The sequence below is a fragment of the Xiphophorus hellerii genome, chromosome 8, assembly GCF_003331165.1.
Source record: "Xiphophorus hellerii strain 12219 chromosome 8, Xiphophorus_hellerii-4.1, whole genome shotgun sequence".
Classification (NCBI taxonomy): Eukaryota; Metazoa; Chordata; class Actinopteri; order Cyprinodontiformes; family Poeciliidae; genus Xiphophorus; species Xiphophorus hellerii.
The window spans coordinates 14,806,266-14,830,646 of NC_045679.1; the positions used below are offsets into that span (position 1 = coordinate 14,806,266).

The following is a 24,381-nucleotide window of genomic DNA, read 5'->3' on the forward strand; positions in this document are numbered from 1 at the left end:
AGTCTCGCTCTCACACATTCATAAAGAGTCTCGCTCTCACACATTCAAAAAGAGTCTCGCTCTCACACATTCATAAAAAGTCTCGCTCTCACACATTCATAAAACGAGTCTTAGTACTGTGTGTGTGTTCAACTTTAGTCTTGTGTATGTGAGAGATAAACGTCTGTGTGTGTGCGAGCTGTTAGTACAGTGTATGTGAGCGAGCTGATAGTAGTGTATGTGAGCGAGAAAGTTAACGTTTGTGTGTGTGTGTGTGACATTTTAGTAGTGTGTGTATACGCAATTTGAGTATTTTTTGAATGTGCGTGAGTAATTTTTTGGAGTGTGCGTGGCTATTTTTTTGAGTATGCGTGAGTTTTTGGTAGTGTGTGAGAGACAAAACGTAATTTTTTGGAGTGTGCGTGGCTACTTTTTTGGAGTATGCGAGAGTTTTTGGTAGTGTGTGAGAGACAAAACGTAATTTTTTGGAGTGTGCGTGGCTACTTTTTTGGAGTATGCAAGACTTTTTGGTAGTGTGTGAGAGACAAAACGTAATTTTTTGGAGTGTGCGTGGCTACTTTTTTGGAGTATGCGAGACTTTTTGGTAGTGTGTGAGAGACAAAACGTAAATTTTGTCCTAAACGGCCCCTCATAGAAAACTGTGTCACTGTTGCCCTGAAGGCCTGAGTAGATATCTTAATGTGCCTCTGTGCAAGAACATCAGGTCAGTAGTAGATGCAGCAGAGGTGGATGGCACCTTGCATCACCATTCCCAGGCACCCGAAACTGAAAGAGCGAACAAACTGTTAAATAAACTTTTCATCTCTGCGTGACTTCCGTGTCTCACGCAGCGAGGACATCAAGAACATCCCTGCGGCCTGCAGCTGGGCTCGTGTCTGAATAATGATGAATCTGCGGCTCTGCTATCTGCTGCCCCCTGCGGGTTGTTAGCGGGCACTTGCAAAGTTACGCTGGAAACCCCTCTAATCTCATTACTGCGAGCTGGAAAGCAGCGGCTTGCTTGTGCGAGCAGCCAGACACAGACACAGGCACGTACGCAGAGGCTAAACGTGGCGTTAAATAAGCTTGGGTTTATTTCTGGTGCAAAATAAATTGCAACTCGCTGCGGAAAACACGAGTTTTCCATCCAAATAAATCCAGACACGTTTTGTAAAACTCATTAATAAATGCATTTCGATTTTCTGCGGCATTTAAAAATAAAAAAAAAAGAAATTAAATTCTATAATGTTATGTTTATTCTCCAAGATAAAGCAGCGCTGTACGATGCGTCATTACGCACAGACCAGAACGCCCACTTTGGACAAGACGCTGAAATGGATTGGCTGCTAAAGATACCAGCGGCTGATCCACGTCTCCAATTGGCTGCAGCTCTCCTTACAGTTACGTTATGCCTGCTCCACTCACACTGGCAGCTGGAGAGAGGGAAGACGTAATGGTTTGATTCCCTCTGCGCTGGCAATGGTCGTCGCTGTGACATTACTCGGCAAATTCCTCTAACGGGGGGAGAGAAATGAAGGTATGTGCATCTATTTTAAACATATTTGTGGCCCCTTTTTTGCGTTAAAGGTGATATGTTTCTTTTTGTAAACTGTGCACGATTCTGCAGGGATAAGCAGGGGAAAACCCCCTGCACCTTTAAGGTAAATTAATTCTAATTTATAATCTATAAAAACAGAAAATAAGCAAGCTTAAAATTCTGGATTTGCAGTCTAACTTGAGCTTAACATCTAAATACGCGCTGTCAGATTGTATTTGACTCCCTATTGTGCTTTTATAAACGTTTCCTGTGCGTTTCCAGCCATGCTGATAAACACTGGGTACAATGTGTAGCCTTCTAATGAGCCAGCTTTGACCCCGGCGTGATAGTTTAGTGGACTAAAGCTCTGGCATAGACGTCCATTCCCCGTCAGGCTATAATCCGCTCTAACGGGATAGAGACGCGGCGGTCAGGCGGAGGAGCGGCTGCTTGTCTCGGGCTGGTCAGGAGAGGATCTCCTCATCAGGTCCGGAGCTGTTCACCCCCCTTCCCTCTTGTTGTGTGTGCAGTCTGCACGGTGTGCTTGCAGCAGCACTGGATATAAAAGGTGATGAAGCGGTAGCTCGATCCGGGCTGATAACTGATGAAGAAGAGGATGGCGATGATGTCATAGGAGCCCTAATGCTGCTGCTGCTGCTGCTGCTGGTGCTGGTAGTGGTGGCTTTTCTGGAGAAAGGTGAACTGTCATGCACAATCAGGCATCAGTGTGAGAACACAGTGTGAAAAACTGCTTATCACCTGCTGTTAAGTGTGGAAACCGCTGCTGCAGCTTCTGGAATCCACCTGCCGAGGAAGAAGTAGCCTTCAATCACATTTAAAGCAAACCAGCACTGTGCATCTAGTGCCATTAGCTGGATAACATGTTGCTGCTTCAAGTGGGAAACAGTTTGCTGCGTTGCTCAATAATCCTGTTCTGCATCAGAAATAACGTGGATTTCTGCGCCATTTAATCCAAACATAACAGACAGAGTCAGAAAGAAAAGCACAGATAAAACGACATAAAGAAAACACTTTTATTGGCACCCTGGGGAAAGCAGCTGCAACAACAACATAGTCGTTTACTATAGTAACATTCTGGAAAACACAAACTGTGGTTCCCAAGTAATAACTGTCTGCCTTGTTTATCACAGTTACAGATTTTAACTTATGTATTATTGTTATTATTATGAGCGCAGCTATAGGGTAAAGTTTAGGGAAATATCTAATCACTCTTGTTTTCTCCACTTTCAAATGAGTTCATCTTTATTTTACTTTTTATACACAACCAGGGTAAAACAGTCCGTTTTACACACAATAAAAACAGGAAGTGTTTTTATGAAGATGAATCTGAAGGTAACATTTAAGATGCATAGATTTTAAAAGTGTAATAATAGCCATTTTAATAGTAGTTTAATAGTAGTTGATGTAGAATAAAGTCTACAATTAATTTGAGCAACTAATACACTTACTGGTAAGCATTTATTAAGAGCCACAATATAAAATACAGTTATCTGTGTGATATCAATAAATATAAAGACAAATTAAAAGTGCATTAAAAGCTGAAGAGCCAATGAAACGTATAGATTTAATTTCTAAAAACTAATAATTGGCATCAAAAACGTCAGTGGAAATCATCGTCTGAGTCACATATTTACACCCGAGGGAAGGAATAATCAATTACTAAATCAATGCATACATATATATATACCTACTGCTTACTTAAATGACAGAAAGAGAATTAAAAAATATTCAAGGTATGTATAATTTTTTATGTCATATGAAATGTAATCATATTTAAGTAAATTGTTCACAACTGTGTGCTTTTTAGCTTTGTGTGTTTCTGGATTTGGGGAAAAATCTGTAAGGAGTAGGACTGTGAGGTGTAAAGTTTAGATTTAACATATTTTTACGTTATGTTGGAAGCAAATGTGTTTTGTTTGGCTTTGAAACCGACAAAGTTTCAAAGTCAATTATGAAGTAGGTAATTATGAGGTAGGTAAATTAAGCTAAGCTGCTCCTATTACTACTAATAATACTTTACTTTGTGTATAGTCTTCATTATATTCTTAATATGACATGTTTTTAACTGTATAAGTTGTATAAGTTGTTCTGTCAGCCAGAAACCAACAATTTCACTTAAACCTGAAATACACTTTAGCCCGTAAGAGTTTGCTGAGTTCAACCAGTGGTGGAAAATTAAAACAAAGACATTGAATGGAGACTCAGAGAATCTGTAGTACTTATTTATTCTGGAAACAGTCACAGAGGACGTGGGTTGGTTCTGATTACACAGTTTCACTTATACACGTCTTTAATTGTCACTGAAAATAGGGCTTTTTACATTTTTTTATCTGGGTTGAGATTGACACATTTTCCACAGTTGTTAATCACAAAATTGAGGCTGATAAGAGAAACAGGCGGCTTAACTCTGGGAAGTAAATTTTCCCAGAGGCACATCCTCACTCACGCTGTCCCAGGGAAGCTAAATGGACGCGTTGTTTTATTGACTAATCGGGTTTAAATTAAAAAGCAGCTTTTCTGCCCCTGTGGATGCGGGACGGCGCTGCTGTGTGCAAGCATTGCTCTCAAGCTGTGAAATATACTGCTGCATGGAGGCTGCTGTAGTCACGACATAAAATCCTGACTGGATCCACACTGCTTCTACATGCACAGTTGATTTTCTTTATATTTTTAAAACTACCAATAATTATATAAGTAAAAGAAAATATGCTGCAGTTTTGTTTTGGAGATCGCATTTTGTTGCAAATTAGGCAAAACTCACCTCAGGCTTCTCATCTAAAGAGGAAGAAGAAAAAGTCCAAAGCTATTAAGGACATCCAGGAGGCACACATTTCTGGTGATAGCTTCATTTTTTTTAGATCTCCAAATGGTTTCCTGAAGCCAGATGCGAGGCCCGTACTCATTTCTCATGGAAAACTTACATACTTTTACATACTTGGATAGAAGGCATAAAAAGAAGGATAGTAGGAAGGAGAAAATGAAAGAACAGCAAAGAACACAAAGAAGGAATGAAGGAGGAACACAAGGATGGAAGGACATGAGGAAGAACTCAAAGCAGAAAGTTTACAATGAAGGATACAAGAAGGAAGACAGATCAAAAAAAAGGAAGGAAGGGTAGAAGAAAGAAAATGAGAGGCACATGAAGGGAGGATACTAGACAGAGGAACTGAAGGACACAAACAACACAATAATTAGGCAATATTATGAGGGAACAAGTCTGCACATACAAATATATTTCCAAACTCTTCAGGCCTGGAAATTACTAAAATCAAATTCCAGATTTTTTCCGACTCCTACGGAGATGCTGGACCAGCGTCAGTTATCATGTTGGCTTTCTTTGAACATGCCCAACAAAACATTTCAAAGTCTGTTAAAAAAAACAAAACAAACACAATATCCTCCAGCTGAACCGCATCGGGTTCATTTTCAGCGACGGTAATATCCCTGACTGAATCTACCTTCTCAGGGAGTGAATGGCATTTGGAGCTGATGCAAAAGGGCGACAAAGAGGAAGAGGAAATGAAAAGCGCCGATGAGACAGTGGAGGATGGAAGGTGCAGAGTTTACCCTGATAGCACCATCTGTTTGGTACTTAGATGTGGGAACTGATGGCTGGACAGACGCACAGACCGGGCCTGAGTGACAAGACGGTAAAGTGAGATGACGAAGAGAGCGCTGCCTTTTCTGTAGGTTAACTTCGCTCTCCTGAAACGGTAACATCAACATTCCTCACAATACCTCCATCTGCTGCTACTTTTCTCTAGAAATATATACATTTGTTTTTACAGTAAGGAGAACTTTTTAATGCAGAATTATGTAGCCGTTTGGACACAGCAGGACGGTATTTTGTGTTGCAAGTCACTCCAATGACTGATTTAGAGATATTATCTGGGTTCTTACTGTCAGTATCAGCTTACGTTAAAAGATATTAAACAGGGGCAGAGCGGAAGCAACCGACTAGATTTTGGATACGGTTTATTGGAACCAGCAAAGCTGCAAGCATGTCTGGGTTTTATTCGCTTAAGCAATCTAACTGAGTAAAAGTGACCCATAGCCTTTGGATTTCTCCTAATTTTGTCATATTACAAGTTAAAGCTTCAATGTATTTTATGTGCAGACCAGAACTGTTTATGTAACAGCAAAGATCTGAAAAGTGTGGTGTGCATTTGTCAATACATTGGAGAACTGTATACCACAGGAAAACTGTTCACATTCTTTCAGAGGGGATGCAGGTGTGTGGACAGCAGTTTTCAAATCTTGCCACAGATTCTGTTATGAATTTAGATTTGGACTTTGATTGGACCATTTTTTTAACACATGGTTAAAATGTATGAATGTTACTTTTTCCTCCCGAAAAATTAACCTCCATCCCAGTCCTGAATCTTTTGGAGCCTCCATCAGATTTTCTTCCAGTAATGCTCTCATATTTAGCTACATCCATCTTCCCGTCAGCTCTAAACAGCGTTTCTGTCTCAGCTAAAGAATAGCATCTGCACAGGATGATGATTTATGTTTTTATATTAGATTATACCCAAATGATGCCTATTTGCAAAGTAGATGACTTCTGAAGGCAATTTATGGATCTGGATTTGAGTTAGACATATTTATTTGTAAAAGAAATTGAAAGCCAATTATTATTCTCCTCATTTTGTTGTTATGTACAACTTTGTGTTGTTGTGTCACATAATAATCCAATAAAACACAGTGAAGTTTGAGGTTGTGACGTGAAATTAATGTGAATATCTTTGCAAAACATTGTAGATGTTTTATATATATATATATATATATATATATATATATATATATATATATATATATATATATATATATATATATATATATATATATATACAGTACAGACCAAAAGTTTGGACACACCTTCTAATTCAATGGGTTTTCTTTATTTTCATGACTATTTATAAGGCAAGAAATCCCACTTATTAACTTGACAGGGCATACCTATGAAGTGAAAACCATTTCAGGTGACTACCTCTTGAAGCTCATCAAGAAAATGCAGAGTGTGTGCAAAGCAGTAATCACAGCAAAAGGTTGCTACTTTGAAGAAACTAGAATATAAGGGGTATTTTCAGTTGTTTTACACTTTTTTGTTTAGTGCATATTTCCACATGTGTTATTCATAGTTTTGATGCCTTCAGTGTGAATCTACAATGTCAATAGTCATGAAAATAAAGGAAACTCATTGAATTAAGAGGTGTGTCCAAACTTTTGGTCTGTACTGTATATATATATATATATATATATATATATATATAATTTATTTCCCGTCACAACTTTGTTGTTTTGCACTTTATGTAACTTTTTAGCACTTCATAATGCATTGTAGTACATTGTTTTTTATACCTTTAAATAAAAACAGTTATAATACTTTTGAATTTTTATTAACTTAGGGTCTGGGCTGACAAACGTAAAAAAAAAAAAATTAAAAATCAAATAAATCAGAAAATGTTTTGTCTGATTTATTTGGACATTTATTTAATGAAGCTACTTCTGTGATTAGAGGTGTTGCAATATCTATTTGGCTTTTCAGCTGAGAGTCATTTTTATAGACAGTTCACTTCAGGCCAAGCCATTTAAGGAACAGTGTAAGGAGCTCATCGTCCCATTTCAGCTTTATCTCCACTCCTTCAATATGCTCCAAATGCATCGTACTTCGACTCGTTATCCTAATATCATCAAACTATTTATTTAGCATTTATCTTGTTGTTTTTTTTACTCAAAAGTACAAATAAACAATTGTTAAATCAAAATCTCTTGATTTATTTAGAAAATATTTGTGTATCATTTGTAATTAATTGTCTGTTTTAACCAAATATCTACATAAAGAAACAATTTCCTTATATTAATGTATTTAACTATCATTTTACCAGCAAGTCACTTGGGTTTTTTTTCGAGGAAGACATAATATTTGATTAAGTTCCCATTTTATTCTTAAGAATGATGTGTAAAACATTAGTAAAGCACCAATCAAGTGACTGAAAAGATCTTTTCTATTTGCTAAAAGCAGCTAAACAGAAAACTCCCATTTCTAAGCTCTACAGATACATGAGCAGCATCTCGTTTGAAGCATTTTGTTGTAAAAATCACACATTCCTTGATTTTTTTAAAAAGCTTTACCTTTATCAAGGACTTGAATCGCAGTGTTTCTTTTTACCAGGAGTCTTCATTTCCATTAAATATGTCTAAAATCCAAAGAGAAATGTCATAGAGGGTGCGCTCGGAGAAACTGTGATGACGCAGACATTTTAATCCACCCTGCAGCTGACTGACCTCAAAAGCCAAGTTGTCATACATCACTAATTCAACATGGACCATGTGGAAATGTTTCATAAGGCTGCGTTTGAAGGGAGTTTTTAGTTGCTGGATGGAGAACTTGTTAGTGCCAAAAATTCATAATTGTACAACGATTCATTAAAATCCATCTTAATTAGGCCCAAAAATGTTTTTTTGTTTTGCGTTTTCTGACTCATTTTTAGTCCTAATTAAACACTTTGGTCTGCCTCTTTGACCCAGTTACTTCTGATTTAGCTTTCCAGATGCCACAGCGTCTCTTTTTACATTTTGTTCACCAAAACAGGCTCATTTTATGAGGTCAGACTTCTTTTTTATCTACATGAGTCTTTTCCCTGTAGGATTTCTATTTAAGTCTGGGCCTCTGTCAGTTTCTGAAACACAACCAGTTTGGATGCAAGAAGTTTGATGACATTTACTGGTTTCCTTTAACTCATGCATTTGTTATTAATTAAATCCAATAGTTTTGAACCGTAACTTGAATAATTGCGAGTCTTTTGCTTTTATTGATATTGTTGGTGCTCTTTTGTTATGAAAAGTGACTTTTTAAATTGGTTGCAACTTAATTGAACTGAGCTGTACTGATCTGAAATGTAGTAAAGCAAACTGAGCTGAAAGGAATTTACCAAATCTTAAATTAAACTAAAGAAAATTATAACTAATTTAAGCTAACATGAATTTAATTGAATTTAATTTAGAAGAATTTAATTAAACTGAATTGTAATTAACTGAATCTTAAATTGGATGGATTTTTTTGTTTTGATTTGCAGGTTTATTTTGCCCTGATTGGTATAATTTTGTATTTTGTGAAGACAATTTTGATTCAGATTGCCTTTTTGTGATTTGTTTGTTAATACTTTATTGATTTCCTGACGACAGATTTGATCAGTGGTTCTAAGACTCATGGATCTGAGTCTTAATTTAAACTACGGCAAATGATTTTATGCGCTATAATTGTAATTTTTATGTTTTAACTACATAGGTGGAAAAAATGGCAGCCTGTCTCTGGATAAAATGAAGAGCCCACTGCACTGAACCTCCTGGTTATTCCACCAAATATTAATTTCTGAACTCTTCCTGAGTTAAAACATTAGTGTTGTTGTTTCTAAATGAATATGAACTTGTTTCGTGGCATTATTTGAGGTCTGAAAGCACTGCATCTTTTTTTGTTAATTTGACCATTTCTGATTTACTGCAAATAAAGACTAAATTTTTGCTTGGAATTTCAGAGACATGTCGATTTTACTCAAAAATATACCTATGAAGAGTAAAAAAGAGTAGAAACTGATGTGCTCTCTTAATTTTTTTCTTTGCTGTACATTACAAACATTCCACTACCCTTTTGTCACATTTAAGAAAACGACCACACACTTCACCGCTGCTTATCTGCAGTTTCCCACAGCGTCACTATCACTGTCACACAGCCAGCATCTTTCTCTCTTTCTCCAGAAACAAGATGGCAGTGAGTTTCATTTATAAGACTGATACTGTTTGTTAAAAAATGACTTATATCAGCCGATACTGATATTAATGCCAATATGTTATGTATCCCCGACCTTAACCGAACTGACCAGACTGAACAACATTAAACTAAGCTATGCTGAACTGAGCTAAGCTGAATTGTACTAAACTGAATGAATTCACTGGGCTGATTGAACTGAATTATTTTTATCTGATTTTATGAAGTCAAGTTTTCCACCGAAGAAATGGAAACTCTGTTGCTTTGTATTTGCTGGTGTTTAATTTCAGAAAAATACCTCCATTGCTTGCCAAATATTTGACCAAAGATGATGAGAGAACAAAAACACCGTCCTTGTTTCTGGAAGAGCTTATAGGTCTCCTGTAAAGAAGCTCTTGTTGCTTGTTTGTCCGGGACTCCCTGCCTGCAGGGCTTTGAGCCTGCTAATGGAAGTGACAGTGGGGGAAGTCGAGCTGCTGGCAAACAGTCAGATAAGTCTCATTTTTTATGGCCGGACTGCAGTGGCTTCTCCTCCTGTCCTGGAGAATGCAGTAAATGTTGCCTTTTCCCTTCAGGATGAGGGAGGACGTATCTGACCAGGGAGACTGTTAAGCAGTAAAACCTCCAGTCGAGTTCATACCATCAGCTGAGCAAAGCAAAGTGTTATGCAGGAAAATAAGACTGGATGTATGAACAAATACGATTGGCACTGTGGCTCATTTTCGCTAATATATCTGACTTTTCTGTTGTTCTGACTGAAAAATGTGTTTTTTAAAATTCTGCAATTCAAGTTGGCGTAAACCAGTGCTCCCCCCCCCCCTGCTCTGCATGTTTTAGATGTGCCTCTATACCAGAACCGCTGATCCAAATGATTACATGATCTCTTTTGCAGCCAACAAGTACAGCAGAAGCCTGTTAATCACCCACAGGTTCAATCCAGGTGTGGCAGAAGGGAAACACCTAAAACATGCAGGGCAGGGGGGCCTGAGGACTGGAATTGAGAAACACTGGTGTAAACTAAGTTTGCTAAAAGATAAATCAATAATTAGTAATTTCCTAGTAGAAAAAATTGAAATGACTTAAGATTTTTTCAATCAGTTGAATAATAAATAAGCAGAAGGACAAGCGGCGGGCAAACAGAAACGGACAGACTTTACAAGAAGCTGTTAAATATTATTGATTTGAACTTTAAAAGGACACGACTGCAGGGAGACACATTGACTGTCTGGCCGCACTGCCTCCTTCCCCACCTGACTCCACAAATAGAGCCTTGTTCCTAAAGATTACATAAGGAATCCCTGAGCAGACGGGTGAGGTCAGATCACAGGGTGTTTGTGACAACTCCGAGCAAAGCGCTGTCTTAAGACGGGACGTGGCTGGACCCGGCGGATTGCATTGTTTTCCACACAGAGCCGCCTTACATTAAGCTCGTGTCAGCTATTGATTCAGGAAGCCGGGGAACAACAGAAGAAGTATTCTTTCTCCTCCCACATCTCATCTGTATGCTCCGAGGAGCCGCGGCTCTTAACGCACCGTCTTTGCTCCGTGACTCGGCGCTGCTGAAGCAAACCGAAACGTCGGGAGTTTTTATCTCCTGTGTATTCCAATCTGCCAAACAACAAGGCATTGCATTTCCTTTTATCTAGCTTAATAATGCTTAAAAGTGATGTAAAACACACGTTACTGATCAATTTCCTTTAATAGAAACATTTTCACTCATAAGCATTTATAATTAACTGAATCTAATGGTTTTGAATTGCATAAAAATTCATTTTAATGTAATTCTGACTGGACTTAGTTGAACAAAAGGAATATTTATCAATTTTGTGTTATACAATTTAATTAAATTGAGTGAAACTAATCTGAACTGAAATGAAATAAAGTGAACTAAACCGGATTTACCAAATTAAAGTGGACTGAACACTTTAAATTGAATTGGACAAAGTTTAAGCAAACTGAGTTTAAATCAACTCAACTGAACTAAAATGAACTGAATTGTTTTTATTCGATTAATTTGAACTGAAATTAATAGAATTAAACTGAACTGAATTTATTGCAATTAGTGCCAAACTGTACTGAATTGGATGCAATTGAGCAAAGCAAAGCAGATTAATTTATTGTCACGTAATTGAAAGAAACTGTATCAAAATCTGAATTGAACTTGACACAGTTTATTTTTTTGAGTTTTGTTTTGATTTCCAAAAAAAAATGTATGAGGCAATATATCTGCTCAACATGAGTCTTTGTCCTGTGGATTTTCTATTTACTTTTGAGGCTGTGCTAATATTCCCAGCGTTGCCCTGGCAGTAGCGGCGTGTGTGTGTGTGTGTGTGTGTGTGTGGGTGGGTGGGTGGGGGTGTGTGCGTGCGTGGGCGTGTGTGTGTGTGTGTTTTTCCACCAGATGCTAGAAAACTGTTATGATGGTGTAATTCACGTAGACTCATTTCTTCCTCCGTTATATTTGTGCCTGGTAGTCAGATTTTCATTGCACGATATACTGTCACTAAAGGGTGAAATGCATTCTGGGTTTGATGGAAAGAAATTGAGGGAGGTGCAAATAAGCTGTTAGTTACTGCAGTCATCTACAGGGTTTTAGTAGAAAACACAGAGCTGAGCCACAACAACCAAGAGCATTTCACACATTTTCAAACACCTGTTAAAGTCTCAGAGTCAACACGGTGAATATAATTTAATCATTTGTGAATATCAGCACAAATGATATTATAAATATAATGCCTTTATATATTTCTTCTATATTCTTGCATAGTGAAAGTTGGCATGTTTGATTTGTCCAAATGACTCCGGCTTTGCAGGGATCACATGTAAAAACTATGTTTTAATGTCTCACATCGATGATAAAGTCAGAGAAATTTGTGCTCTCCAGTGAAAACACATGACTTCATTTGTTAAATTCCAGCTCTTACATCATGCAAAGTTCCTGAAAAGGAGTACAGAAATGTGTGACACAGAATTGCATCAACAAAAAACACATAGCGAGAGTTTCAATCTGTGCAAGTCTTCCACAGTTAAAAATCGTGATTAGATTGAGTCAAAACAGCGCATGCTATTGACTGCAACATAAGCAGAATGTGAGGATACATGTTCCCCGCTAGTGAGCGTGCGATGTGTGTGTTTGCCCTCGGCAGGCGGGGGCGTCGTCCATGTGGGCGTCATGCTGCGGGCTGCTGAACGAGGTGATGGGCACGGGAACGGTGCGGACACCGCAGCCGGGCTTCGGAGCAGGGGCGGGGCCCTTCCGCTTTGCCCCCAGCGCAGGGTACTCTACCTACCCCCCCACCAGCTCAGGGAGCGCCGGGCAGCTCTGCAAGGCCTGCGGGCTGGCCTTCTCCGTCTTCAGACGCAAGGTAAACACAGGCGGAGGTTAGAGCTGGGTGGGTTCATATCACATTTAGGCAGAAAATAAGAACGTTTTCTCCTCACCACAGAAATCTGTGAACCGCTTTTGCTCTAAAGCGACTCTTTTAAGATTAATTTTCAGTTTTCTTTTTATGTTGTGACTACATGCTCCTTTTTAAATGGAGTTTAATGATGCATTCAAGGAACACATTCATAATTACTGAGATTTTGTTCAATCGCGCAAACTCATTTAAAATACCTTAATAGAACTTTTCAGTCTTATGCCTAATCAAATGCTGCGATCTCAGGATTATTTTTATTTAAAAATAGTGCAAACTAACACAATAAGTGTTGAAACTTTTCCATTCTTGTTTTTTATGCATGCTTTTGTAGGATTTGCCTACTTTTTCTGAGATGGTTTCTTTTGTCACACCTGGGTGTCACAAAATGCACAAACTTAGAGTCAAACTTGAATGACAGTCTGATACTTATCTCTTAATCTGATCTTTATATATAAATGTTGGGTTTGACATACGTGATACTCTGCAGAGTCGCGGTAATCTTGACATTTCCAGTCTTCCTGTCCAACCCGGAGTTTTGTAGCTGAATAGATTTGTCTGGCAGTCGGAGACATTGATAAAAACTCTGCCGTTCCCAGCTTCCTCTCCGCTCACTGCTTCAGATCGCACTTTCATCCTCCACACGCAGCCAGTTGCCTTCCCTCCGACGGCGGGTCGACTCAGCGTTTGAGTGTCAGCGTGGTATTTTCGTGGCGTGGAAAAAGTCCCACCGGGGGATAAGCTGCAGCCGATTGAAGAAATCCGTCTGTTACGCTGGAAATGTGCTCCTGGTGGAGCCAGGGCTCAGTTGTGCTCGAGCGATAAGAAAATGTTTACTGCCACGGCTGACCTGCTTTTCTGTTCATTTGAAGTGTCAATCTACTCTGTCGCTCTGTATCAATGATAAATGTCAAACATCGGCAGAAGCTACAAACGGTTTGCCTCACTTTTCTTTGCTCTCACCAAGAAAATGGCTGGATTAAGGTTGGACTTCTTGCTGCTGGTTCACAGGAAACAACAAATAATTAAAATAGATACTGAAATCTCTGTAAACAAAACTGTCCTTCAAAATAGAGGCTGGTTGAGGCTAAAACACCAGACTGAAGCATTTTTGTCATCCAGTCTTTGGTAGAGAAAGAGAGACACGAGAAAAATAAACAATCAAGTAAATGAAAATTATCACGTTCGTTTTAATTTATCGTGCAATTAATTGATTGTCACAACCCACTTTTGTCTGGATATGCAAAGCTGGTAGAGACGTACACTAAAAGACATCAAGCAAAAGATGATTTAAGAAATTATTGACTCAAGGGGACAGAATGCTACACTTCTTCCAATAAAATCTAGAAACCATCAATCATTTTCTTTCCATTCAGTAATTATGCTGTTTGGAAGTTATAAAATGAAAAGGTTCTAAGAGTATGAATACTTGAGCTCATGTTTTATTTATCAAAGCATCAGCTCACATGAGTACAAACAGTTCAGCTGCTCCATTTGTCTGTCAGACTTGAATAAAACAAATAGTTTTGTTTGTAAAAACGCTGCTTCGTGCACAATAAAGAGAATAGCTGATCTGATGTGCATCTTGTTCGTGTCTCCCTGCAGCACATCTGCTGTGACTGTAAGAAGAGTTTCTGTGCCCTTTGCTCGGTGCTGCAGGAAAACCTGCGCTGCTGCACGACCTGCCACCTGCTGCGCGGCACGGCCTTCCAGCGGCCGCGCCTCATGCAGCTGCGGGTCAAAGACCTGCGGCAGTACCTGCTGCTGCGCAACATCCCCACCGACACGTGCAGGGAGAAGGAGGACCTGGTCGACCTGGTGCTCTGCCACCAGGGGACGCGGGAGACCCCGAGACCCGTGATGGAAGAGGACGAGGAGGAAGATGAGGACGACGACACGTGCGGCGATGAGGAAGAGGATGGGGGAGAAGACACAGACAGTCTCCACTCGCTCCCCCACTCGCGTGCGGCGTCGCCGCCCTCCGCAACGCGCTCCGCCTCCGAACTGTCGGTCCTGTCTGCCTCTCAGGGGGACGCGCTCAGCCCGAGTGACAGTTCAGGGACCCCCAGCCAGGTTGGTTTCCGCGCTCCACCCTGCTGTGCACACAAACATCCATCCCTCATCAACATACGCCGCACTTCCTTCACATCTGCCCTCATTCTATCCACAATAATTAATTTCAAGGGAGAAACAAACTTATTTTCAAGCTCTTCATAGTGACTGTTTGAAGTCACACAAACAGTCGCCCTCTTGTGCAAAACTGAACCCGAATCGAGCCTGAAAATCCTTTTCTTTTCCTCTTTTCCTTGGGTTTTTAGGGTCCAGCTGGAAACAGCTGTGTTTGTGTTGCGTCAGAGTGCAGAGCCCTGAGTCGGGCCAGTGAGGCAGCTTAAACCGTTTGCCTTTTATAGGTCTGTTACATGAACTGATTCTGTTATGTAACAATCACAGAAGTTAAACTCGCCTCATGGCATTGCTGCTGAAGCCAGGGAATAGAAACACCGAGTCCCGTCACTCCTGTCAGCGAATGTCTGCATATTGTAAAGGGGATTTAATCCTCAGACCTAGAAACAAACATATTTGACCTAATTATGTTTACTGAAACAAAAATGCCAGTCGGGACGTAGACTTCAATCCTCCTGTAGATTAAACTGTGTTAAATCTTTGGTCACTGTGGTAGAGATGTGCTTTCCTTTGCTTTTTTTACATTTAAATGTTTCAGATGATCCAAACAGATATCATTATTAGACAAAGAGTAAATCTCCTTGTTTGGTTCTGGTTCTGGGGATGCAGAGCAGACCAGAACCGGAAGACCTGAGAGGTCTGGAAGGTTGATACAACAACAGCAGATCTTTAATGTATTGTGGTTTTCAAATGATGTTTTTTATTTGTTGTTTAAGCTCAAACTGGAATCAAAGAATAAGTCAGTCAGTTTTTGGGCATAAGAATTGTGCGACATGGCTGGTGGAGATCTCAAACATGTATATCTTCCAAATGCTGATTACACTTTGTTGTCTTTTACTGCATCTGCCATCAGATGATGTTTGTGAGTGTTGGTTGCGTAGCTTTCAAAGTGTTCTGCTCGGCATGGCAGAGCAACTTTTTCATTCCTTTGCAAGTGCTTCCTACTAGTCCCTTTTTTTGTTTAAAATTTCTGTGCAAAAACTAACACGTAGTCACAGAAACCATGTGATCCAGAAGGCTTGGCTGTTTGACTGAGTGGAGCTGCTGCCGGCGTCTCTGAGGAGTCTCCTCTGAGCATGAAGTCTGCGCGAGGGCGGGCGCGCCGCTACGCTGATGGATGCATTATTAAAACGTCTTCATTAGAGGACGACGGAGGTCTGCTGAAATGTGCTGAGGCACAGAAAGAACCACATAGTTTTGTTTTATTGCACTGAGGTGGAAACAATAAACTCCATCATATTAGATGTTACAGGCTCTCTTTTGTCAAGGAGATAAAAAGAGGACAAAAGCGGATGATTGGCTGATGTAATGCTCAGAAACAGATCAGCTGTTTTCCAGCTGCTTTTGTTGTAGTTTAAATTCAGTTAATAGAAGGTTAAATTAGTAGTTATCCTTCTGGTCGTCAAATAGTGAAATCGATCTAGATTGATAGAAGTTTTGTAGAAGAATGTAGCCAGACGACATCTGTGTATTATCTGTGTTGCTCAACAAAAGAAAAGTTAAACTGTGTTTGATTGTATGTCATGTTATTGTCTGAGTTTGATTTTAATTATAATTTTATTGTCAGAACAAAACGTTACCATCTTTCCAGTCAGAAAGGAAGGATTTTTAACCCAATTTTTAAGCTTAGCGTTTGTACATCACAAACATTCAAGATTCACTTACATTCTGCAGCTACAAACACAAAGTTATTTTTTCCCCTTCATTATCCAAATGAACCACTACTGTGTTTATAACACTTAAATATTAGTCACACTTAATTTGCATAAACTAGTCCTCAAATGTTGACATATATTTTATTGCATCAAAGAAATCATGTCATAATTATTCTCTGCAATCAGAATGAAGCTTGCAGATTGTATACAGCTGAATTACCATGCACACATTCACTAGTGCAACATCCTGTGACAAATTAGAAATAGAAAACTTCTGGCTCTGTTTTCTATGTTAATGTTTTTGTCTCAAAGAAAGACTTTGTCTTTCATCTTCTCTCTTGTCAGAATTTAAAATCAGAAAGTTTTGTGTCATCCAGATTCTCAGGCTCTCAAGAGCACTTAAATCTACCTAGCGAATTGGAGTCATCAGTGACTTTTATTCATGATTTAACAAGTGGGATGATTTCTGTTTGACTTAAGCCCAGATGTGTTGGGATAGCTATTATTTCTTAGCATATTAAATCAACATTTGAAAACTGTATTTTGGTTTTACACTCGTTATTTTTGTCAGATATTAACCTTTATTTGTGTAATCTCAAACACATAGGTCAGACAAAAACAGCAAAAAAATAGAGGAAGTCTGCAATACTGTTGACTGATTAGGAGCAACTGCAAGTTTGTTTTTTAATGGTATTTAGCACTGCAAAAACCATATTACCCTTTAAAAAAGTGAAACACCACTAAAGGCCAATCATATGTTTGACAAGCCATATAGGAAGTGAAGACAAAGTGCAGATTTTCTTTCAGTTCTTGACCAATCCTGTCCACGTTGGAACCATTATGTTCAGCAGGTTTCCATAAATGATCCAGAAAGACTCTTGCAAGCAGCTGGAGGCAAGTTTGTTTATTAATAATTTAGACTGAAACGTTGCCGTGTTTTCTCCTTCATTGCGAGAACGCTGAAGAACTCTTTTTCTTTTTAAATCTCATTTTGAGAGCAAATGTAATGAATCCGTACACATGAAAGCTATTTTATGATTGGTTAGGGCTTGGGAAGAAATCGCATCTCTTCCTGTTTGTGTGTCGTCTCTAAACGGCAGCTTTCACTGAAATCAAACAGTTTCACTGAACTAACTGACCAATAAAATACTCTTTTCATACTGAAGGGATGCTTTAGGGCTTTCTCTCATTTGGCGTGAGATGAGATTCAGGCAGTGTGAACACAAGACATAATCACAACAGAGGAAGAAATATTTTCTCTGGAGATATTTTTCTTCAACCCTCATGGGCGTTTTAAGGCATCAAAATGCTGATTATGCTGTTGACTGCGGTCAAGCATCAGTTTGAAAGCTAACAGACATTTCACTCCCACAGGAGCATGAGGACACACCGACAGCTTCCCTTTTGAACCTGGAGCCTGCTGAAAACATCTTAGAGGTGCTGGCTGTGTTCAGATTTGCCTGATTCGTATCGCAGACGTCGTCGTTGAAAAAGTAAAATCTGTGATTAACAGCTGTGCTCCCATGCGGATTGCAGGTCAGCCCGGCGACGCAGAGGAGGATCAGGGCCTCGCTGTCTGATCTCGACAACGAGGAGGCCATAGAAAACCTCTCCGTCCGCCAGCTAAAAGAAATCCTCGCCAGAAACTTTGTCAATTATTCCGGCTGCTGCGAGAAGTGGGAGCTGCTGGATCGAGTTCATCGGCTTTACAGGGAAAACGAGCAGAACAGGAAATCCAGTAAGGACTCTGAAGTTTATTTTATTGCATTGATCATTACCTTAATGCCTGACTAAATTTCTCCCTTTTTTTCGTACTATCCTTTAGTGGAAAACGTCAGCATAACTGCAGGTAAATATTTTTTGGATTATTGCATTATTTTTTTATGATAATTGATTGTTTTTGGTTAAATCGCGAAGTAAGTGCCTTGCAAAAGTATTCACATCTCTTCAACTATTTCATATTTTACCACTTTTTGCACAGATTCTTCATTGTATTTTATTGCAATTGTACATAAAAAACCCAACATGAATTGGAGCATAATTGTGAAATGGAATGGAATGACACGTGGGTAAAAGATTTTACAAATAAAAATTAAGTTAATTTTCATCCTCCATGAGTCCAAGCATATTAAAATCTCCTTTTTTTATCATCACAGCTGCAGCAGTTTTAAAACATTTTCCCATTCTTCTTTGTAAAATGGCTCAAGTTTGGATGAAGAGCAGCTGTTTACGTTAGGCTTTCAAGACTCGTCACAGATTCTCATTTGGATTTAGTTCTGAACACAACATGATGCTGCCACCACCGTGTTTCACAGTGGGAATAATGTGTTCAGGACGATGTTCAGTGTTATTGTTGCTGACACACACGGCCTTTAATAGTAGGTCAAATGTTACATTTTGATCTTATCTGACCTGAGCATCCTGTTTGCTGTTCTCCCTACAGCAAACTGCGCACAACATTATTCATGGCTCTCTTTCAACAACGACTACATTCCTGAGATAAAGGCTAGATTTGAAGTTCATTACTATTCTCACTCAGCTCCTTCAGAGTTATCATGATCCACTTGACTGTTTCTATCAAGGTTTTCCTTGCTGGCAACATAGTCAGAACTTTTGATGCTGTTTTAAAATTTAACCCTGGTTTAAGCTTCTTCATAACTTGACCTGTCTGCTATTTTTCTATGCTTCATGAAGCTGTTTGTCCACTAATGCTCTGTGAAGAAATACTCATTAGATGACTAGTGAATACAAATGGTTTCACCTGATTTGACTTTATTTACAGTTTTTATCTTTGGAAAAATTATACCATATATTGTTTCTTTTCCACTTTATAATTATAAAGTTCTTTTTGTTTATGAATCATAAAATCCCAATCGAATACACCGATGTAAAAAAGTTGACATGTGAATACTTTTGCAAAGCATCGTAAAATACGAAGCAAAGAAAACGTTGCTGCACAACTGTACCTTGATTTTGATTTCCATTAAAGAACAGACTTGTTATTCCCGAAACTAATTGATTTTTACTATTATTGCCCGTTCTTATCTGTGAAGTGGTTGCATATCCTCCACCTCTTTGCAACAGTGGAGTTGGAGGTAAGATATAACCAAGTGAACTTTTTCATTTTCTTCATGAACTGCTGTGCAGACAGAGTAAAGGCATGCTGCAGCCATTTGTTTTGCTCATGTGATCCTTTCCATCCTGTACGGCATCTTGTTATGGACATTGACTCCTGCCTGCTTCTGTTTCCACATTTCATGTGTCTTTCCCACTCTGCGCCATCTCCTGTAATTCTGAAGGACAGCCTCTCGTTCTGTCATTAATGCGCCCTATTAAAGCTTTTAACTCTTGACGAGCCATCATATTACTGCTGCAGCAGCACGTCTCCATCAGGTGTAATTACATTGTCAAGCATCTCGGCCGACACGAAGGCCTCCAGGACCTTATTAGCCCACTTTGCATCCAGCTGCAGGGGGGCAGGCGGGCTGCAGCTGCATCGACTTTTTGCCCGTCACGGCAGCGGGAGTCGGATTTAGGCCAGCCGGCCGATCGCTCAGCATTTGACTCCCATAAGTCAGTGCTCTGACACGATTTAAAATGATTTGATGCCTGTAGCTTCTCCTCCTTAGCTGGGATTGAACAAGGGGGAAACGCTCCCTTCAATTGGAGCATGAAAACTGTCGGAGTTTAATCAAATCAGGAGGAAGCTGCTCGACAAATAATTACAGAAATAGCTTGCAGAATTTGAGTGGCATGTAGAAATGAGAGAGCAGATTGGTGCCGGCTAAAGGCGGAAGAGGAAAACAGAAAAGATAATAAACTAAAATATAAATATATATTTGTTGATGGGGTTGCAGCATAACAGAATCCATTAGTTGGAAGAATATGTACTGTATGGATTTTTTCCTCAAGGACTGAGAAACTCAATGTAAAAAATAAAATGTGTGATATTATATCAACCTATGCGATCCATATTAAAATGTAAGTAAAAATATTATCTTAGTTTTGTGTCATAAAGTAAAGTGTAAGTTTGCACTCTTTATGCAAACTTTATGTTCTGTTTTTAACTTTTTTGTGAAGCAAATTGATTCTTTTTGCACTGAAGCTGCACAGTAGATAAAAACACAATTGCAATCATAATTTTAGTGTGTGCAATACCACAATCTCAAAAGACTTCATGGATCCAGCAGTTTTTTGATATAAAATTGTAGGTGCCATATGTTCTTAGTTAACAAGATAATGAAGCTGAAGAGTTGAGGTCACTGTGAATATGGAAAGGAAAGAGAAAAGTGGAAAAACTCAACTTATGTTGAGCTTTTCTCGTCATACTGACCACTTTACAGTCACATTCACCCAATTGCACTAACAAATTCATGCACCAAAACGCTGATCGGCAGGCAACTTGCCCAGGAGCACATTGGCATGTGACTGTATGTGGAATCAAGCCCACAACCTTTCGACTGCAATACGCACTGATCCACATTCATCCCTTTCCTGTAGCAATCTGTTGCACCATGACCTTGTATTGATTCATTGGTTTTCTATCAATTCAAATCCATGCTGAAGATTAAACTAGTAATGAACACTGGCTTTAAATTAAAAAAATAAAATAAAATAAAAACTTAATTTACAGGTGAATTAATAACCAACAGATGCAGTCGGTCTCATCTGTTTTCTTGACAGATGTTTTGTTTCATCAGGAGTTATCTGACACATCATTCTACTTTTTGTATTAAATTTGCTGCTTTCTCATGCTGGTGATGTTTTTATGCGTCACTAATGTTCACTGTTTTGATATGACTTGTTGATAACGCGGCATGCAACATATGAAGCTCAAGTTAATTTTGTTCAGGAAAAACTAATCTTGTGCTTCATGATCTTAACAATGTGCCATCCATCCATCCATCCATCCATCCATCCATCCATCAGACAGGTTGCCATTTTTTCACAGATTTAAAGCATTTAAATTACAATTACAGAATATAAAATCATTTGTTGTAGTTTAAATTAAGACTTAAATCCATTTTGATGCTGCAGAGGAAGACCACTGATGATACCAGTTTTATGTTTATAATCTAATCTGCTGTCAGGAAATCAACAAAGCATTAACTTGAAATAACAAAAAAATCACTAAAAGGCCATCTGAATCAAAATTGTCTTCACAGAAGACAAAATACAATCGAGGCAAAAATAAACCTACAAATAAAAACACAAAAAATCTGCATTCACTAACAACAAGATTAAGAAGTTCTGTTACAAAGTTCTGTTTTCTCTTCAAAGGTAAGAGGAAATAATTTGATTTAGACTTAGACTTACTATATTGTCGTTGCACAAAAACACGGCAGTGAATTTGGCAACCAAATGTTGTTGCTTGGCCACCAGAGTACACAGAAAAAATACTGAAAAACTATAGGTGTAACTACAGATAGATATATAAAAGTGTTATTGATGCGGGTCAGAAAAAAGAACAAAGAATTTTGCAGAAACATAATCTATCACACCTCAAGAGAAAACATTTGAGAGTTACAGAGGCCAGATGGTTTGGGTGCCATGAATAAATCAGCTGAACTCTGATCTATGTGCAGTTCAATAACATACATGTGATGCTTTCCATTTCCCTCCACAGATGGAGTCCGAGCTCAGCTGGCGGCGGACGAAAACCTTTGTCGCATCTGCATGGACGCCATCATCGACTGCGTGTTGCTTGAATGCGGCCACATGGTGACCTGCACCAAATGCGGAAAGAGGATGAGCGAGTGCCCCATCTGCAGGCAGTACGTGGTGCGGGCCGTGCATGTCTTCAAGTCCTAAAACTGAAATGTTTTTTTTTTCGTTGCGTCGGACCGCGCGTGGCCCTGGATTTAGCACGGAGGAGGAACCTGATGCTGCAACAATTGTGAAAGAATTTTTTTTTTTCCAGACTAGACTGTTGCCTCTGGCCTACATTTCCCCCCCTTCGTCCCACCTGTCCTCCGGCCGCGCCAGGTCTCCCACTCTGCACAGCAGACACCGACACGACTCTCTGCTTTAAATCCTTACTTGTGGGAGGCAAGAGGAGGTGGTTCTGTGGACGCTTTGAGACGGTCTGTGGCGATAGATTTGAGATCCCAGGGTTTTAGAGTTGATAAGGTTTACACTGTCATGCCACATGGCACTGTATGATCTCCCTCAGTGTTCATTAGGATGTGCAATATCAGAGAAAAAGACTTTGTGCGTGTGTGTTATTAGAAAAAAACATCAGCCATTTCATCCATCACACACAAGGGTGCGTGTAGGGTGCCAAACAACATGCCTTCACAGGATGTTTTGGTTAAGATCTCACAGTATGCATCTCATAACCAGCAAGTTTGGTTTAATAGTTTACTTTTAATCTTTTTCAGATCTGCTTTAGAAAACAAAGTCTGGACACGTTTCCCTGGTAATTCATTCATGACAAAAAATAAATAAATCTGAAGTCAAACCCAACTTTACCTGGACCACGTCTCAGCCCCCTTATTTGTTAAGAAAATATTTTTATTATCAAGCTTGCAACAATTTGAGAGCTCTGCATAGTTTATGGTTGTTGATTTGGGAAATAGATGAAAGAATTACCCTCTGAGTTTTGATTATGCTGTCATCTACAGTGCCTTGCAAAAATATTCATATCCTTGAACCTTTTTTCTAGGTTTTTTTCCCCCCCAACTTTAACCACAAACTTCAGCGTATTTCAATGGGATTTTGTGTGATTGGCCAACATCAAAGTAAGCACGTCTGTGGAAAGTGGGAAAAAGAAATTATCCATAATTTAAATTTTCTTGACCACTCCTGAAGAGCCAGCAGTGAAAAATTTGATCTTTAAGGAAGAATATTCTTGGTCAAATCAGACCAAAATAAAACATTTTTGTGAGGAGGCTTAAAGTCGGCAATGTAAGGGAAGCTGGGCCAAGTTGGCGTGAAGATGGGCGGAGCTAAATAGAGGAAGCTACTTAAAAATCTACTAAAACCTGAACAACAACCCTGAACGTTCAGACCAAAACCTTCTGTTAGTCTGACCTAAAACAAAGACTTGAAAATTAATGTGAAAAAAAATGAAAAAAACATTTAAAAAAAACATTTTAGTTGCTACTACTTTATGTTGGTCTGTCACAAAAAAAAATCTGTTTGTGGTTCTAATGTAATAAAATGTGAAAAAGTTCTAGGGCATGAAAACTTTTGCAAATCATCTTAAACCCTTCACCATCTCCTTCCACTAATCGTGCTTCTTTATGGTTCCATCCTAGCTAATCAGGTGCTATTTCCTCATTTATTACTGTTAGATCATTAACATAATTTTTGTCTCGTGGTCCTACATTTTACTACACAGAGGTATCTGTATTTACTTTAACCTGTTATGCAAATGAAACACTTTCATGTCAAAAGAGGCAGTTAAATCTGTTTTGAAGTACTTTGCAGCAAACTGAATAGATCTCATACGTAGCTTCTGTTGTTCATTGATAAGTTATGGATGTTTTCATGTAAGAAATATGATTTTTTTTTTTTTTTTTTTAAACAAAAAAGAAAAACTCCACTGAGTAGAGAGGGTTGAGAATTTTCCAGAATGTTTTCTCACTGCGTCACCATCTCTCTCTTTGTTTGGCGTGTTTTTGTCACCAGGTCCAAACATCTGAAACTGTTGAACACCATTTCCGCTGTACGGAGCACTGTAACTCTGTAGGTCCTGTTGTTGAAGCTGCTGTTTGTCGAAGATGTCATTCACGGGCAGCTACGGTGATATCAGACTGGGAGAGCACTCATATTCACAGATATTTATATTCTGAATGTTGAACCTTTTTATTTTGGTTA

At 38.9% G+C, this 24,381-nt stretch overlaps 1 protein-coding gene across 4 annotated transcripts; it reads left to right on the forward strand.

The window, feature by feature from the left end:
- Nucleotides 1–1,377: 1,377 nt before the first annotated feature.
- On the forward strand, nt 1,378–24,077 carry rnf34b (ring finger protein 34b). 4 transcript variants are annotated; one of them, XM_032569607.1, is made up of 8 exons: nt 1,380–1,516; nt 12,452–12,670; nt 14,327–14,794; nt 17,935–17,997; nt 18,097–18,298; nt 18,386–18,409; nt 19,614–19,655; nt 22,187–24,077. In XM_032569607.1, exons 1-8 carry the CDS (start codon nt 1,511–1,513, stop codon nt 22,369–22,371), a joined length of 1,209 nt encoding a protein of 402 aa, XP_032425498.1. In that variant the 5' UTR covers nt 1,380–1,510; the 3' UTR covers nt 22,372–24,077. The 4 variants fall into 4 exon arrangements, with proteins under 4 accessions (XP_032425499.1, XP_032425500.1, XP_032425501.1 ...); XM_032569608.1 differs by lacking the exon at nt 19,614–19,655 and having other exon boundaries at nt 1,378–1,516; XM_032569609.1 differs by lacking the exon at nt 17,935–17,997 and having other exon boundaries at nt 1,378–1,516.
- Nucleotides 24,078–24,381: the final 304 nt, after the last annotated feature.